This window comes from Entelurus aequoreus, linkage group LG02, assembly GCF_033978785.1.
Source record: "Entelurus aequoreus isolate RoL-2023_Sb linkage group LG02, RoL_Eaeq_v1.1, whole genome shotgun sequence".
NCBI classification, from domain to species: Eukaryota; Metazoa; Chordata; class Actinopteri; order Syngnathiformes; family Syngnathidae; genus Entelurus; species Entelurus aequoreus.
In genome coordinates, this window is record NC_084732.1 from 38,346,502 (window position 1) to 38,364,001 (window position 17,500).

General features: G+C 40.7%; 1 protein-coding gene across 1 annotated transcript in view; it reads left to right on the plus strand.

The window, feature by feature from the left end:
- LOC133633672 (CUB and sushi domain-containing protein 1-like) overlaps nucleotides 1-17,500 on the plus strand; it is a 1,183,208-nt gene that overhangs the window by 1,038,827 nt on the left and 126,881 nt on the right. The window contains exons 40-45 of the mRNA XM_062026293.1: nucleotides 194-312; nucleotides 416-485; nucleotides 3,335-3,451; nucleotides 4,352-4,561; nucleotides 9,130-9,318; nucleotides 10,498-10,675. Coding sequence (XP_061882277.1) covers nucleotides 194-312; nucleotides 416-485; nucleotides 3,335-3,451; nucleotides 4,352-4,561; nucleotides 9,130-9,318; nucleotides 10,498-10,675 — 883 coding nt within the window. The remainder of the gene's footprint in view (nucleotides 1-193; nucleotides 313-415; nucleotides 486-3,334; nucleotides 3,452-4,351; nucleotides 4,562-9,129; nucleotides 9,319-10,497; nucleotides 10,676-17,500) is intronic.

The following is a 17,500-nucleotide window of genomic DNA, read 5'->3' on the forward strand; positions in this document are numbered from 1 at the left end:
GAATAGACACTACCAGCTGCACACCACCCACATTAAGACCGCAATAATAAACATATTCTTAAATCAATAGCTTTCTGATGAAAAACTAAGCTATTTCTGTTTTGAATAAAAAATATTCTCATTTCATTTTTATAATGCCGTTGTTATCAAGAGAATGTGCACCACTGAAGTCATTGTTTCACCTTTTTTGCAGCGGTAGGTTTGACTACCTGTCCAGAGCCGATGATCCCAGCTAACGGCATTAAAACAGGAGACAGGTACATGGTCAATGAGGTAGTGGCCTTCACCTGTGAGCCTGGGTATGACCTACAGGTAAGACATACACTGATACCACCTAACACAACATGACTTTTTGATACGCACACATTATCCATATCATAAAATCCATGTCTGTTTTCTTTACACACTTTGCTAGGGTCACTCTCATATTTCCTGCATGCCTGGGACTGTGCGTCGATGGAACTACCCGCCTCCTCTCTGTATAGGTAGCACACACACAATCTTCTGTTGGCCAGTCTTATGAATGATACGGTGGTTCAATAATGCATAGCATAGGTTTGAGCGAACACTATATTTGTAAAGAGCATCAACCTCCAGTCAATGAAAAATGCAAGCAATGAGCATAGTCAATATTTGATTTGGGTGATTCTGCACTGTATTGTGCACAGTGACGTACTATAAGAACTCAATGTGTAGTTACTTTGATCTCCCTGTGCTTGTGTGGGTTGAGTGTTTCCTTCTATAGTACATCCCAAGAACATCCATGTTACGTTAATTGGAAAATTGCCCATCTGTGAGTGTGAATAGTTATTTGTCTCTATATGCAGTTATTGGTTGGTCAGGTTGAATCCCGGGTCTTGCCTTAAATCAGCTAAGATAGGCTCCGGCTCACTTGTGATCTGAACAAAATACAAAACATGTTATTTGTGACCTGGCCAACTACAGATATGTCTTTTTCTTTTTTGTGCATTCTAAATCGTAAAAAAACACTAGCAAAAGGTGGCTAACAATGCAGGTAATTGGGATTTGAGCTATTCTGCTTAAAACGCCTTCTCAAAAACATCTGAAAAATGTCCAACAACCTTTTTTTATACTTCCTGTAAGTATATATGTAATGTTGCGACGGGCACATTCATAATAACATGTAGTATTTACGTAATTTGGTCATGTCCTGCATTGCTGGAAAGTTTTGATGCTGCATTGATTTCACAGAGCGCATTGCAACGTTCGCTATTTCCATCAACGATAACATCGACTACTAATCATGGCAGACTTCATGAGAGCCAACGACAACGACTTTGGGACAAATGATGATTTAGAACCGCATTATTTTTTTAGCCTGAATAAAAGGAGGATCAACTATATATTTTTACAAGCAGAATGCTAAGCAGATTCAGCTTTAGTGAAACACTAAGCCTTACGTGCTGCTAAACAAGAAATACAAACTACAAACATAATAAAACAATCACTTACTGTACAATGTCTGCGCCCACTGGGATACCAGCTGATGGGATGTTTATATTTTTTAACACAAGACTTGTGTTCCCTGTTTAGAATGTATCATAATTCTCACACCCATCCATCCATCTATGTTCTACCGCTTGTTCCTTTTGGGGTCACTGGAGCCTATCTCAGCTGCATTCGGTTAAAAATGGGGCACAAACGAGCAGCTTGTTGCGTCTTCCTAACCATGTCTTTGGATCTAAGTTTAATGTCAAAGTTGACCAACTTCTCTGTTTATGACCACAACCTTCTACTATATAAGTGAGAAATATGATTTATAATCTTTACCAAATCTTTACCAGCTCAAAATGTCAATAACTGCAGTAGTTAATTCCTTTTCAATCAATCAATCAATCAATCAATCAATCAATCAATCAATCAATCAAAGTTTATTGATGTAGCCCTTAATCACAAGTGTCTCAAAGGGCTGCACAAGCCACAACGACATCCTTGGCTCAGATCCCACATCAGGGCAAGAAAAAACTCAACCCAATGGGATACAATGAGAAACCTTGGAGGGGACCGCAGATGTGGGGACCACCCTGGGCGACCTTTGCAATGGATGTTGAATGGATCTAGTTAATAGTGTGAAAGTCCAGTCCATAGTGGGGCCAGCAGGGGATCATCTTGAATGGAGACAAGTCAGCAGCGCAGAGACGTCCCCAACTGATGCACAGATTAGTGTTGCACCCCGTGTCCCGACTTTGAACAGCTGTGGTCAACTGATAACGTCTGATATTTGATATTTGCCCTTTCGAGGGGAATTGTTGATGGTTTTTGAGGTGTTTTTTAGGGAGCTTTATGGGCGCAATAGATGACTCTTTAATAGCTACATTGTTGGCCACCTCTTGCTGGCATATATTTATGAGTTAGATTCCATAAAAAAGAGAAAGACAGATGTGTTCTTGTCTCACATAGGAATTGTGACTGATTGGCAAAATTCCAAAAACGTGTCCGCACTACGCACGGCCTTCTTACATTGTCATGATCTCGTTATGCTCTTGTTTCACTTGCAAGTCTTATCCAAAACGCTAAGGGCAACCGCAGCTGTCCATGATATTTACTTACGAGTGTTGTAATAAACGACAGCAGTATTTAGATTGTTGTTGGCGCTGGAATTAATCGATCAGAAACAACAGTTTACTTTTAATGTACATGTTGCTCAAAAAATAGAAGAGAATATGTTTGTGAAGGTGAGCTATGCAACCTCTGCACGAGTCGTAGCTGAATACTTGCCAAATTTGAAATGCTATTGGGTTCTTTAAACGGTGGGACAACAGAAAGCATGTTATTGTCAATTAAAAAAATTGTTTAAGAACTATTTCTTTATATTGATGTGCAAACATTTTCTCCAAATCAGAAATAAAACATTACAGCAAACAACACACTAATTTTCAGAGTGCACTAAGATATTAAGTACACAATACAAGTTCAATCACTGTTGCTTTCTGTCATCCAATAATTTTTGTATTTCAAGCATAATGTTGGGGTTCCTGTGCTCAGCGATCATACTCAGCAAAAGTTGACCTATCACAGCTTTGCGATGTTAGAATTTTTGGGAAGTACAACTCTGAAGGGAATACGCGGTAGAAAATGGATGGATGGATGGATTGATGTCAAAGTCCGCGGGAGGGTTTGTAAGTGGAGGAGCAAGCCACTGTCACTTACCCTAGCGCCATGACAATCTAGCATAATGGAGCCTTCAGGGTCTTTTTTATTGACCAATTGTTGCTACTTTGCCACAGTGCAAGTATTCCAGTATGCAAAACTCAATATTTTCTTTTGTTGGCATGTGTTTTAACGCTGCCTTTACTTTCTCTCATGTTGTCAGCTCGTTGTGGCAAGGTGTTGTCTGAGGTCACTGGGGTCATCCTGAGTCCCGGTTTCCCTGGCAACTACCCAGGCAACTTGGACTGCACCTGGCAAATCATCTTGCCAACTGGATATGGCAAGTATCTCAGGCTGGAGAAGAATTCCCTGGGAGGACGTGACACTGTCAATACATCTGTTGCCGTACTTTTATTATAGCGCAAATTGTTGCTGGACAAGGTTTATTAAAAGCCTTACCGCGTGTTTAATTAGAGGCAAGTGTGTGATGTGTGATGTTTTAAATTTGACAGTGATGACATCTCATTGTGTGCCGGGAATATGTGTGCAAGAACTCTCCTTCTTCTTGGACTACAACATAATTAAATTTTTTGCAGTCACCACATTATACTATTTATTAGAGATGTCCCGATCTCGATCATGTGACGAGGATTCCGACCACTGCTGTGTCCCAGTGTTTGCATGGCTAAAGATTGTACCCACGTGAAAGACTCATTCAAAAAATATACACTGATACTAAGCCTACATGTTAATCCCTACCAGTATGACGGAAAAAAAACTAATATGTTTCCAAGTATTATTATCACTGGATAACTAGAGGAAAAGGAATGGCTAAGTATGCTACACATAGACACACAAAGCAGGACAACAGAAGAAGCTAACCGCTAAAGCTATAATGCAAAGTAGGGGTGATTGATCTAGATGTCTATACTATCGATGCCTAGGAAAGCATTTGTTTAAGAACGTCATTAGATTGATATTGCTCACTTTCCTTTGTTTGTTATTACAATTTCTTAAAATTGGATTGAATCTGATGCCAAAAAGGTCATCGGGATTGGAGGTCAAACATTTTGATCGGGACATCCCTACTTTTCATGCATTAAATTGTTATATTTTGTAAGGATAGTTATAGTATATAATAATAGCATACAGTTGGATTGAATTTGGCAAATAATCTTAGTATTCACTGTAAAACTAGCTTTTTATTTTTTGCTTTATTCTACTTTGTTTTATATTCCAGGAGCTCATATCCAGTTCCAAAACTTTTCCTCTGAAGACAACCATGACTTTCTGGAAGTGCGGGCGGGACCACAGCACAGCTCAGCTCTTATTGGACAGTTCACTGGGGCGCAGCTCCCGCCCCCTTTACTAAGTACCACCCACCAGACGATCATTCACTTTTACAGTGACCATTCAGAGAACAGGCTAGGGTTCAAGCTCACCTATCAAGGTGAGTCATACTCTGATCACACATCAGATCAACATAAAGCATGTTTTTTTAATGGCTTCTGAACAATGAACCATCTGTTTAGTTTCACTGGATTTGGGTTAAATATCACCTAAATGATTTCATTAAATTGTGCAGATAGATTGTGATCCAAATGCAATAGCCAACTCCAAAAAATGAAGAGTATGATGCAAGATGTGAAGCTTTGATCAGTGTTAGAAGTGTTTTTTTTTTCATACAATATGGCTTTACTCTCATCATTAAAAGGGATGGATTGTTAGCAAAGCTCCCCATGAGGAGTTGACTTTACTCTTAGCCACACAAGCTTCTCATCAGAGACACAAAATATTGCACTTTGGTCCTGCATGCCAGCATTACTATAGCCTGGCTGGCTGAGGTACACATAAGCTCAGCTACTTTTACATGCACAAGATAACGGTCCCTTTTCCTCTTAAATTGAAACCGTCAAGTTCTGTCACTCTAATTCATGTCAATGCTCAGTCCCATGGTCCACACAGAGAGTGCACATCTCTACTTGACATTGGGATGTCATATTTATTTAATGTTAGCATCCCACATAGTGATGGCAATTTGCAACAATTACTTTGATCAATTCAGGGGGAATAATGATACATTTCATAACAATACAGTAAGCCAGTGATTCTCAAACTGCGGTGCTCCATCTAGTGCAAGAGTCTGCAGCTCCAGTCTCTGGAGCCGCTTTGCTCTTCTGTCTCCTTGTTGTGGCTCCCTCAGATTTGTTTTACCCCGGAGTGAGAAAAGTTTGCATTTTTGAACAGAGTTGTATAATTCCGACTGTCCGTGAGGCGGTGAATGTACGCAGGTTGAGGTCTGAGGGACTGGAAGCCAGTGTGTTCAGTTCAGCTTCTCGAATGTGCAACCCCTTGGTTAAGCTTACCATGAATACTTGCCAAAAAAGATCAGAACAAAGGAAAACAAGTTTAATTTTACATGGAGAGATTGTTTTTTCCTGTAAAATACATAAAGATGAATACTTTTCAAAGTTTATAAGCTGTGTTACGTTGTGGGGCTTTACACTATTTTTCTTTTGATACATAAGGTTGCAGACTTCTGATCTAGTGGTATGCCAAAGAATAAATAAAAACAATTAAACACAGTGTTACTGTGTTAATGTTACAGTGGCCACAATATTAAATATACTTTTCTAAATAAAACCTCTGCCTTGTTTTTAAATAATAATTAGGCCTACTACGCTACAGTATTTTAATGTTGGTCATTATGGTGGTACTTGGAGTGCCAAGCGTTTTCTGAGGCTGTACATAGTGTAAAAGATTTGAGAACCACTGCTCTGCATTCATTTGAGAAAAGATTAAGGAATGTATTTGAGTGTGTTTTTTATTTAGTTATCTTTAATCACAAGAACAATTTGCAAAATGAAAACTTCTCAACGTGACTGTTATGTCAAAGGTGCACATTAGTGGAAAAACAGTGTCATTGCTGTTTGCAGTCTAGTAGTGCACTCCATTTTAGGCTTATCTGTTTATTTGTTTAAAAATGATCTACATTACTTTCAACACAGTTGCCATTCTTTTCCTGGGGTTTATCACACAACACAGTAACAACATTGAAACAAAAACTTAACATTACATATAAAATAAATATATAAATAAATATAAAATAAATATAAAATATAAAATAAATATAAAATAAACCGCCACGACTGCCTGTCGTGGCGGTAATTCTAGAACCCGTTGGTGGACACCGGCGGTAAGGGATGCCGTCAAGCTGAAGAAGGAGTCCTATCGGGTTCTTTTGGCTCATGGGACTCCGGAGGCAGCAGACGGGTACCGACAGGCCAAGCGGTGTGCGGCTTCAGCGGTCGCGGAGGCAAAAACTCGGACATGGGAGGAGTTCGGCGAGGCCATGGAAAACGACTTCCGGACGGCTTCGAAGCGATTCTGGACCACCATCCGCCGCCTCAGGAAGGGGAAGCAGTGCACTGTCAACACCGTGTATGGTGCGGATGGTGTTCTGCTGACCTCGACTGCGGATGTTGTGGATCGGTGGAGGGAATACTTCGAAGACCTCCTCAATCCCACCGACACGTCTTCCTATGAGGAAGCAGTGCCTGGGGAATCTGTGGTGGGCTCTCCTATTTCTGAGGCTGAGGTTGCTGAGGTAGTTAAAAAGCTTCTCGGTGGGGGTGGATGAGATCCGCCCGGAGTTCCTTAAGGCTCTGGATGCTGTGGGGCTGTCTTGGTTGACAAGACTCTGCAGCATCGCGTGGACATCGGGGGCGGTACCTCTGGATTGGCAGACCGGGGTGGTGGTTCCTCTCTTTAAGAAGGGGAACCGAAGGGTGTGTTCCAACTATCGTGGGATCCCACTCCTCAGCCTTCCCGGTAAAGTCTATTCGGGTGTACTGGAGAGGAGGCTACGCCGGATATTCGAACCTCGGATTCAGGAGGAACAGTGTGGTTTTCGTTCTGGTCGTGGAACTGTGGACCAGCTCTATACTCTCGGCAGGGTCCTTGAGGGTGCATGGGAGTTTGCCCAACCAGTCTACATGTGCTTTGTGGACTTGGAGAAGGCATTCGACCGTGTCCCTCGGGAGGTCCTGTGGGGAGTGCTCAGAGAGTATGGGGTATCGGACTGTCTGATTGTGGCTGTCCGCTCCCTGTACGATCAGTGTCAGAGCTTGGTCCGCATTGCCGGCAGTAAGTCGGGCACGTTTCCAGTGAGGGTTGGACTCCGCCAAGGCTGCCCTTTGTCACCGATTCTGTTCATAACTTTTATGGACAGAATTTCTAGGCGCAGTCAAGGCGTTGAGGGGATCTGGTTTGGTGGCTGCAGGATTAGGTCTCTGCTTTTTGCAGATGATGTGGTCCTGATGGCTTCATCTGGCCAGGATCTTCAGCTCTCACTGGATCGGTTTGCAGCCGAGTGCGAAGCGACTGGGATGAGAATCAGCACCTCCAAGTCCGAGTCCATGGTTCTTTCCCGGAAAAGGGTGGAGTGCCATCTCCGGGTTGGGGAGTAGACCTTGCCCCGAGTGGAGGAGTTCAAGTACCTAGGAGTTTTGTTCACGAGTGAGGGAAAAGTAGATCGTGAGATCGACAGGCGGATCGGTGCGGCGTCTTCAGTAATGCGGACGCTGTATCGGTCCGTTGTGGTGAAGAAGGAGCTGAGCCGGAAGGCAAAGCTCTCAATTTACCGGTCGATCTACGTTCCCATCCTCACCTATGGTCATGAGCTTTGGGTCATGACCGAAAGGACAAGATCACGGGTACAGGCGGCCGAAATGAGTTTCCTCCGCCGGGTGGCAGGGCTCTCCCTTAGAGATAGGGTGAGAAGCTCTGCCATCCGGGGGGAGCTCAAAGTAAAGCCACTGCTCCTCCACATCGAGAGGAGCCAGATGAGGTGGTTCGGGCATCTGGTCAGGATGCCACCCGAACGCCTCCCTCGGGAGGTGTTTAGGGCACGTCCAACCGGTAGGAGGCCACGGGGAAGACCCAGGACACGTTGGGAAGACTATGTCTCCCGGCTGGCCTGGGAACGCCTCGGGATCCCCCGGGAGGAGCTGGACGAAGTGGCTGGGGAGAGGAAAATCTGGGCTTCCCTGCTTAGGCTGCTGCCCCCGCGACCCGACCTCGGATAAGCGGAAGAAGATGGATGGATGGATGGATAAAATAAACTAAAGAATAAAGGATAAGTGCACTGTCTAAAAAGGCTATACATAAAAATCAGAACCACAGTGCATTAATTTAAACAGTACATATTTGAAATACAGATTACAAGAGAAATAAAAAAAGACTTGAGTGTAATTTCTCTTTAAGTTTGTTTTTAAATCCCCTTACATTATTTGACTCCTTTAATACACAAGGAAACCTATTCGACTGTGATTCATCCACAATCAAACAATTCTGTCCCTGGTTTTGTAGGCTCGAGTGGCGACATTTACATCCCCAGTAGGGGGTGAGCATTTAAAGTAATTGCATCTAAACGTACTGTAACAACACACTGGAATTTTACATCACTAGTAATGGCTCCAATCGACCTTGCTTTTTTGGTGCACGTTTATATGGATAAATATCACAAATGTTGTTCATGGGACTTAGATCCTTACTAAAATAAACATACATGTTGATTAACTATATTGTAATTTTGCCACTGCTTCAATTGTATTAATTGTTGATTTCCACAGTGAAGGTATTAAAAAAAGAATGTTTATGTCTTTACATAGGGCTAAACGGTCCACATGAACTAAGTCCTGCCATTCTGAAGTATCTTTTGAAGTGTCTCCCATCTGGACTGTGTCACTTGAGCAAATACTGGCAGCACAAGTCTTCCAGTAAACATTTTAACCCCGTATACAGTCGCTTTAAATACCACATCCAAAATCCACAGACTGCTGTCTGGTTCTAAAATGTCTGTTGTTATTTTTAATTATTGTGTGCTCAGAATGGACTAGTGATGATAGGAGCCCATGTGTTTACTCTTCAATTGATCCATCTCATTGTTGGAGCCAACAACAAATCCCATTGTGTGTGACGCTGTTAAAAATTACATGTATGCACGTCTGTCCTTAGCTTATCAACTTCAGAACTGCCAAGATCCATCTCCTTTCACCAATGGTGACATCATCAATACTGACTACAGCGCTGGACAGTCAATAACGTTCCAGTGTTACCCTGGGTATGTTTTGATTGGACACCCAGTCTTGACATGTCTGCATGGAACAAACCGGAAGTGGAATCACCCATTTCCACGCTGTGAAGGTAAGAACGACCAATATGATTAATTCAAATTATTTTTGCTTAAGGGTAGAAAATGGGTCTTTTATTAAATTCCTATGAATGACTATGGGGCTGGTTATAAAACGATCAAAATAGTTTGTTATTTTTCCTGATGGGATGGGAGCATCTCTCTCTGTATGCTCTGAATTAAGGTCGTCAAGAATATTGCTAAGCTGAAAAAATGCATCAAAACCTGCTTTTTCCAGTATTGTAAGTCCTGAATACTGAACAACACTTTTCCTTGGCAAGCCTTGTCAATTATTGGCATGTGAAGATTGAAGAAGAAAAAGAAAACAAAAATAGCCAGTGTTTAATACATATTACTATTCGAGTCAGGCCAAAATGTGGATTTGGCAGTTGCGTTTCACCCTTGCTCATACACATATGCATCGTAACGCTGCGTCACAACACACCTCATACACACCTGCTTTGCCAGAGAATAAAATATGTAGCAGAAGAGATCTGTGGTGGCATTAGCAATGTACTCTGCACATGAAAAAGAAGTTTGTTTTGCGTCATGTATTTATTTGGAAATCAAAGACAAGCGTTCATGAAAGGTGACGTATTTGCAGCGCAAGCCAGAATGGAAATCTGCCTCCACAAGCCCAGAAAGTGTGTATACAACAGCCGTGGGAAGCCTGCTTAGAATTTGCAAGACATTGACTTCCTGGTAAAATAAGTAAACCAATGGTGGTCAACGTGTAGTCTTTGCAGAAATAAAATAAGAAAAAAATGCAAAAATGAAAATACAAATAGGCAAAATATAATGAAATGAAGCTGAAATGTTTATACTAATACAAAATAAATACACAGATATTTGTCTTTAAATACATGTTTAGCCTTTTTATTAGCCTATTTTACTACAAATTACATGATGGAAACAGTTTAACATAAAGTAGTGAATTTAAATGTACATGGGTTAGATCTTCCTTTTTTTATTGCAGTGTCGAAAAAGTATTTAAAAATTCTGGAAATTCACAGGTATCATGCATGACAACTGTACTCTCAATTAATGTTTACTTCTAAATGCAGTGTTTTACTGAAACACCTGCCAGCAAGAGCTCAAGTCTAAGACTAATTTTACATTGGGAGCAAATACCTATTTATATTCTAATTAGATTTTTCTGATTTTTTTAATGTATACAATTTTTGCCTTTACAGCTCCTTGTGGCTACAATGTCACCGCTGAAAATGGGACCATTTATTCGCCCCAGTACCCCAATGAATACCCTAATTCCCAAGACTGTACCTGGCTCATCACAGTTCCCCACGGACATGGAGTTTACATCAACTTCACCTTGTTGCAAACAGAGCCTGTCACTGATTATATTGCTGTCTGGTAAGTATGAACACGCTGGAATACACAAATCAAATATTATACACTCCTATTCAAAGCTGCCCTTAATTCCTTGGACTGGTTGCATCACTGACTGGTAAAATCTACAAGGTACTTCAGCTGTGTCTTCTCTTTCAACATCAATAAGATGTCAAGTCTATATTTGCTTCCATGTCACATACTTCGTGTTTTTTATCATTCTGCAAACACACTCACTGACCACTTCATTAGGTACACATGCACATTCCAATGAGATACAACACAAGCCTGTACCCAGAATACTACTTTTGTAAAATAATTAAAATGGTAGCTAAGGTTTAACTTCAGTAAGTAGTTTTATTCCACTAATCTTATACAAATGAAACTTGAATAAGCTTAGAGTGTACAGCCTGTATGGCTATATACATTTGCTACCCACTGAAAATGACTCGACACACTGTAATTATTGTCTAAATAGCTGGCAACACAAATGAGCACCAAGATAATTCAAGCACCATGGTATGGCACAAGGGAGCTGCAGTTCGTTAATGGAAACATGTACTGTGGAGCGGAACATAGTCCTCTGGGGCTGAATGACAGTTTTTAGTTGTGTTGACTTTCAGATCACAGTAAAGCTCCACTGCTCTTTGAACTGTACACTCCATCCATCCATTTTCTACTGCTTGTCCCTTTTGGGGTCGCGGGGGGTTGCTGGAGCCTATCTCAGCTGCATTCGGGCGGTAGTTGGGGTACACCCTGGACAAGTCGCCACCTCATCGCAGGCCTAACACAGATAGACAGACAACATTCACACTCACACTGATTACTCTATGTCATTTCCAATGGTGATTTTAAGAGTAATCATTGAAAAGATAAAATAAAATGGTTGCTGAAATGGGAATGCTCACTTTTTATGACACACTGTATATTTAAAGGAATTTGTAATGTTTTCCTTTGTCATGCAGCAAATAGCATAATATAGCTTTGCAAATTTCTCAGTACGTTGGTACCTCAACCTACAAGCACATAGCTTAGTTAGCGTTCCACGACCAAGCTCGTAACTTGGAATACTCCTATCTTTGAAATGAATGAGAATAAATGTCATCCATGCTTGGCCCTCCCAAAACAGAACAGTTATGACATGTGACTTGCCTTTTAAAGAGAAAAAAACACTTTTAGATTATATTGTTTGAAAAACAATACAAAAGAGAGCACAGTCTACAAAGTAAAATTATTTCTATATTAAACATATTTGGCCAATGAATCTGATTCCTTCTTCCGCAGACTAAAGAAGACTTTGAAATCCTTCTCATTCCATTCTGATTGGCGTCTACCCGTCATATTAGTATATTACTGAAGAGGGAAGGCTGATCAACATAGGGCTGAGATAGCAGCGAGTAGGGTTGTGTGGTACACAGGTACTCATAAAGTACCACAATACTAAAGAAAAGAAAAAAACTGCCTTGGAAAAATACCCAAACTTTTTTCTTCATCCGCATGCTGCCGTGCGGCAGTGAGGTTGCTGAGCCAAGGTGCATGTTAAGTGTGTCAACACCAGTGTTGGGACTAACGCGTTACAAAGTAACGCATTACTGTAACGCCGTTAGTTTCGGCGGTAACTAGTAATCTAGCGTGTTATTTTTTATATTCAGTAACTCAGTTACCGTTACTACATGACGCGTTACTGTGTTATTTTACGTTACTTTTCATGTAGTATAAAGTGTGTTTTATTGGAGCGCTGCAGTGTCATCGTTCTGATTCTTCTTGTGTCACAAGCCGGAGAAGGGAGACGTGCGCTTTGTGTGTCTGGGTGTGGGTGTGAGTGTGGGGAGGGAGGAGGGGGGGGGGGGGGGGGTCTGATCATGGCAGAGCCAGAAGTCAAGTTTGTTAACATAGAGATATTTTCACTACTTGTGTTTTGTTGAGCACAAAGAAAATTTTAGTTAAATGTAAATTGTGCTTTGGATCAAAGATCCCATCTACTGCCCAAAACAGCAATTCAAATCTGCTGAAACAAGCTACATAAGCAACATGCTTCGACGAAGCTAGTAAAGAGAGACAGCGACTCCAATGCCACTTCACCTCCACCACCACCACTTAAGGATTAACTCTGCCTCTGCTCATCATTTAGCACTGAAGGTACACACTCTGTCAATCAATGTTCCCTCTAATTTTTCATGTGTGAGCAAACGCAAAAACTCCCTGAGCATTCAGTGGAGCCCATGTGAGCAACATCAGACGTGCACACTGTGGCTACACCAGCAGCACACCTGTCCCAAACCTGTTCAATCTCCATCCATCCATCCATTTTCTACCGCTTGTCCCTTTCGGGGTCGCTGGAGCCTATCTCAGCTGCATTCGGGCGGAAGGCGGGGTACACCCTGGACAAGTCCCCACCCATTGCAGGGCCAACACAGATAGACAGACAACATTCTCTTATTATTGTAATCAAATGACAGCAGTCATTTCCATTTCTAATATAAGTGTTTAGGCCCACTTACAATGACAATAACAACAAATGTTGTTTTTCATGAACTGTGTACTTGTATTGTTTGTCTGGGTGGAGGTTCTGCTTTGGAAATAATTTGTACCCCTTTCAGACATTGCATTTAGTTCCCATTAAAACATTCACATGTTGCACAATGAGATGTAAGCAGGGGATCATTTGTACATTCCTGCAACTTCCTGTTTGTAAAAAATATATTTTTATTAGTATTTATTTAATATACTAACAGCATTTAATGATACATATTTATAAATTAAGATTCCTAATAAATGACACTACAATAAGCACACATTTGATTGGTAAATCATAGAGTAACGATCTGGAATTACACTTTATGTGTGGTGTTGGAGTTGTCCGACTTTTTGTGTGGCTGTAAACGCATCACTGGCTAAGTGCCATATGTGCATGTGTTGGCGCAAGTGAGAAAGAGCGAGCGGCTGCTGTTGATATAACAACGTTGGTTTTGGTCTGGTTTGTACTGCAGAAAATGACCGCTTTTGCTAGATATAATATTTTTTACTAATGTTTTGGTGATGTGTTTATGGCCGACAATAAAGAGTTTTGCTCAGTAAAGTGATGGATGGAATTCATGTCCTCAAAGCGTCTCGACAGACGTTACAATATTTGAATAAGGATGACGAAAACTGTTTTCTCTGTCATGTCCGTGTCGTGTCGAAAATTGTTATGCACTTATTTTTTTATTTGATTGTGTGCGTGGCATAGATTTGCCGTGCGCAGAGAACGCTTGAGCAGTGCACAATTGCACAGGCGCGCACCTTAGAGGGAACGTTGCTGTCAATTCTCTTATATACTCTTCATTCTAGACTTCTAGAGTGTTTGATCATCACATCACTCTAAATGTATAGACTATAAAGTTCACAAACATAAAGAGTGATCCTATTGCGCCAGGCCAATCTTTCCTTATCTCTAAACTAAAACTGGGGAAATGTGTAGAGTGTTCTGGGCTTCAGACATGATTTTGTGTCAGAATTCCTTGAGGAAAAAATGCCTGGTTAGGCTTTGTGTATGTAGTGTGTGCCTTTTTTGCTTTACAGCTGTGCTGTTATTATGCTGTTTGTTACTTATGTATGTTATGTTGCAGCTATTTAAAATAGTTTTGTCAATTTGTTCTGGCCAGAAACAAATTGGCCTTTGTAACATATCTTTGTCTTTGTGTGTTGTATGTAGACCACATTGCTTAGCAGAGTTCAGTGATGCAAATGCATGTCAACTTGATCAACAGATTGTATTATTCTCCAGTGCAATAACAGTACTGAAATGAAGGCTAAAAGGGCATTAATGGGAGCTTTAAAAAAAAAAGAAGAAAAAAAGAACCACTAAATAGTTACTTTTCACAGTAACACATTACTTTTTGGTGTAAGTAACTGAGTTAGTAACTCAGTTACTTTTGAAATGAAGTAACAAGTAACTGTAACTAGTTACTGGTTTTCAGTAACTAACCCAACACTGGTCAACACGCACACACAAAGCGCCTACAAGCAGAAACAGCTTGAAGAGGAAGAATGGCAAAACAACGGCGATTGTACTGGTTAATATAGAGGGTGCGTGAAGCTCAATATGGAAGTAGTTTGGCTTTAAAACTAACGATAAAGGCGTCACTTTAAACGTGGAAGCGCCGCTCTGTAAGCAGTGCTTTAAAACATGCCTCGCCAAAGGCAGCAATACAGTGTTGTACCTTTGCTTCAAACTAAGGTAAACATTTATAAAACAAGCATTCAGAGCTGACAGGTAAAAATGTAGTTAACCATCTCCCCTGTTGTGTACATTTAGATACGTAGATGTGCACATACAGTAGCTGGTTGGCTTTTAGCCAAACATTTGTGTATTCAAAACCGCCCACATAGCGTAAACTAATGCAAGTGAAATTACAAAATGTTGTAACAGACAATTCCCACAATTTTATTTGTGTTTTATCTTTAACAATGCATGCTTCACTTGTTACATGTCTTATCTGTGTACTTTTAGCCATAGTATATTGAGTTTAGTAATTATTAATCATTATATTTGTCTTAAATCAGATCAAAATTGGCAACCATAAATCATGAAGCATTTAATACAAAGTCAATAAAACTTTCTAATCTATTCTGACCTAATCCTAGATTGTGGCATGATGTATGTGATATGTAGATTTGCAATTGTTCTTTAAGTCCAGTAAGAAAAAAATCAATATGTTGTATGCCTTTTAATTTTAATTCCAATCTTCTAAAATTGTTCTTGAGTTCAACAAGAAACATATGTTTAATGTATCATAGGATTTTCTATTAAAATGAAGCCGATAATGCAATTTTTTTGTAGTCCCATTTAATTTTAAAAGTATCAAAGTATTGATGTACTGTACATTTTGGTACCGGTACCAGTACCAAAATATTGGTATCGAGACAACCCTAGCAGCGAGTAATGATGTTGAATAAAATGGATATTCCTACTTATTCTATCTCCCGCAAGATTAAAGTGGACTCTTTTCGGGTGATGTTATGGAGGTGTTTCGGTAAATTTCGAGGACATTGCAGGATCGTAGCGCAGCTGAGCAACAAAGCGCACGCGACACCCAGAACAGCTTTGTGTCATGGGTAAAGGGGTAACAGTAGCAGCAGGAGTATGATGGCTGGAAGGCTGTTAAATCTGGACCGCTGTTAAAGGTTTGATGTTGGAAAACAAAAGTTGTTTTTTTTTCATACAAACGTATTTCGATCTCTAGCTATAAGCTAATGTAAGCAACTAGGGTTATGTGTTGGGGCAAATATTATGGTGTTTACGCCATCTAGCGGCTCAGAAGCTCGTAACTTAAATTATGATCGCAATTTAAAGCACAACAAAAAACCAAGAGATGCCCTGTATCTCAAAATATTCACAAGTTAAGGTACTAGTAAGTTGAGGTACTCATAAATTGAAGTACCCCTGTATGACGCACTACAGCTCTACGTCAATGAACATGTGATGCATCTTATAGTGTGTTCTTTGGTGGATTTGCAAAAGGCTTTCTACCCACCTAATACATACTCTGGGATATGCACAACCTGGCTCTACTGTAGGTATAATGGGATTCAATGTGCGGCTAAAACTGCAATACAGGGAGTGCGAGAGCAATGCATTTACAATGGGACCACTGACCAATTTAATCTGACTCAGTGGAGCGACCATGGCAGAGCCAGCGAGTCCAGAGAGGGCTCAGTAACCCTGCTAGTAATGATCAGATTCAGTGGAGAGTGGGGGATGTAATGAAAGGACGGTGGGAGCTTGGTTCTCAAATCCAGTGGGACTTGGCTACATCTGACAAGTTTAGGTCAGCACCCCAAGACAATATTCTCACTTAATAGTTGCTTGGTGGCTCCCAGCACCCTTTTGTGTTGGTGAATTTACGAGGAGTGAAACTGAAACTTAGTAGAATTGGCCTTGCCATTTAATTTGTGGGGCATCAGAGTCAAGCTGTAAAGAGAGTAGTTCAAATGCAGCGGCAAATTTATGGGTACTTGCTTTCAATCTGGCCAACCTTCAGAGTCCATTGGTACATATAAGGAGAGGCCCAATAACATGTCAGGTAGCAGCTGCAAATGGATTTCGGTGATGCGTGAGCTTGCGGCACACTGCAGGGAAACATTTATAAAATTGGGCCACAGTGCAAAATATATTTGTATAATGAGACATCAGTGAAAACAAGATGGACAATTGCACAGCTCAATCTACCTTAACCTCATTAGGAATATATTTGGAAGCAAATAGGATGGCACACAAATGAAGGGAGCTTTTTCTTAATCACTGTGAAACCATCTTCCTTCCAGGCCATTTAGATGCGGCCGGGCTCAAACAGACTTTTGTTCCTCTACTTCAGTCTTATTAAGGACTATTTGCTATATTTGGTGTTAGTACTACCAACACCACCAAAAAAAACAAAAACTTTTGAGTTAGGCTTGTGCAAACCAATGAGTGTCAGTGCCAGTATCACACACACAGAAGATGTTACCCTAGCATGTAAATTCAACAAGCTTTTAAATGACTTTGAAACAAGCTTTTACAGCATCTATTGTTTATGTTGCCCACTTGTGCTGTCTCTGGTGTAAAATAAACATTATAAAGCTTGAGGTTGCATTTAATGATGCATCCAGAACACAGCTGAAGGACTCTAGTGGGAAAAACGGAAGTCCTATGTTTGTAACTCTTAATGGTCCACCTCTCATGCTGTGTTGAGGCTTATACCAAAGGTGAGGTAACATTTCGAATAAATTGTGTTAAATGACGATTCAAATCATCATAGGTCCCCATTTATTTCACTTTGGTAAATCCCACGTTTTGACCCTTTGCTGATTAGAAGCTCTGGTGGTTAT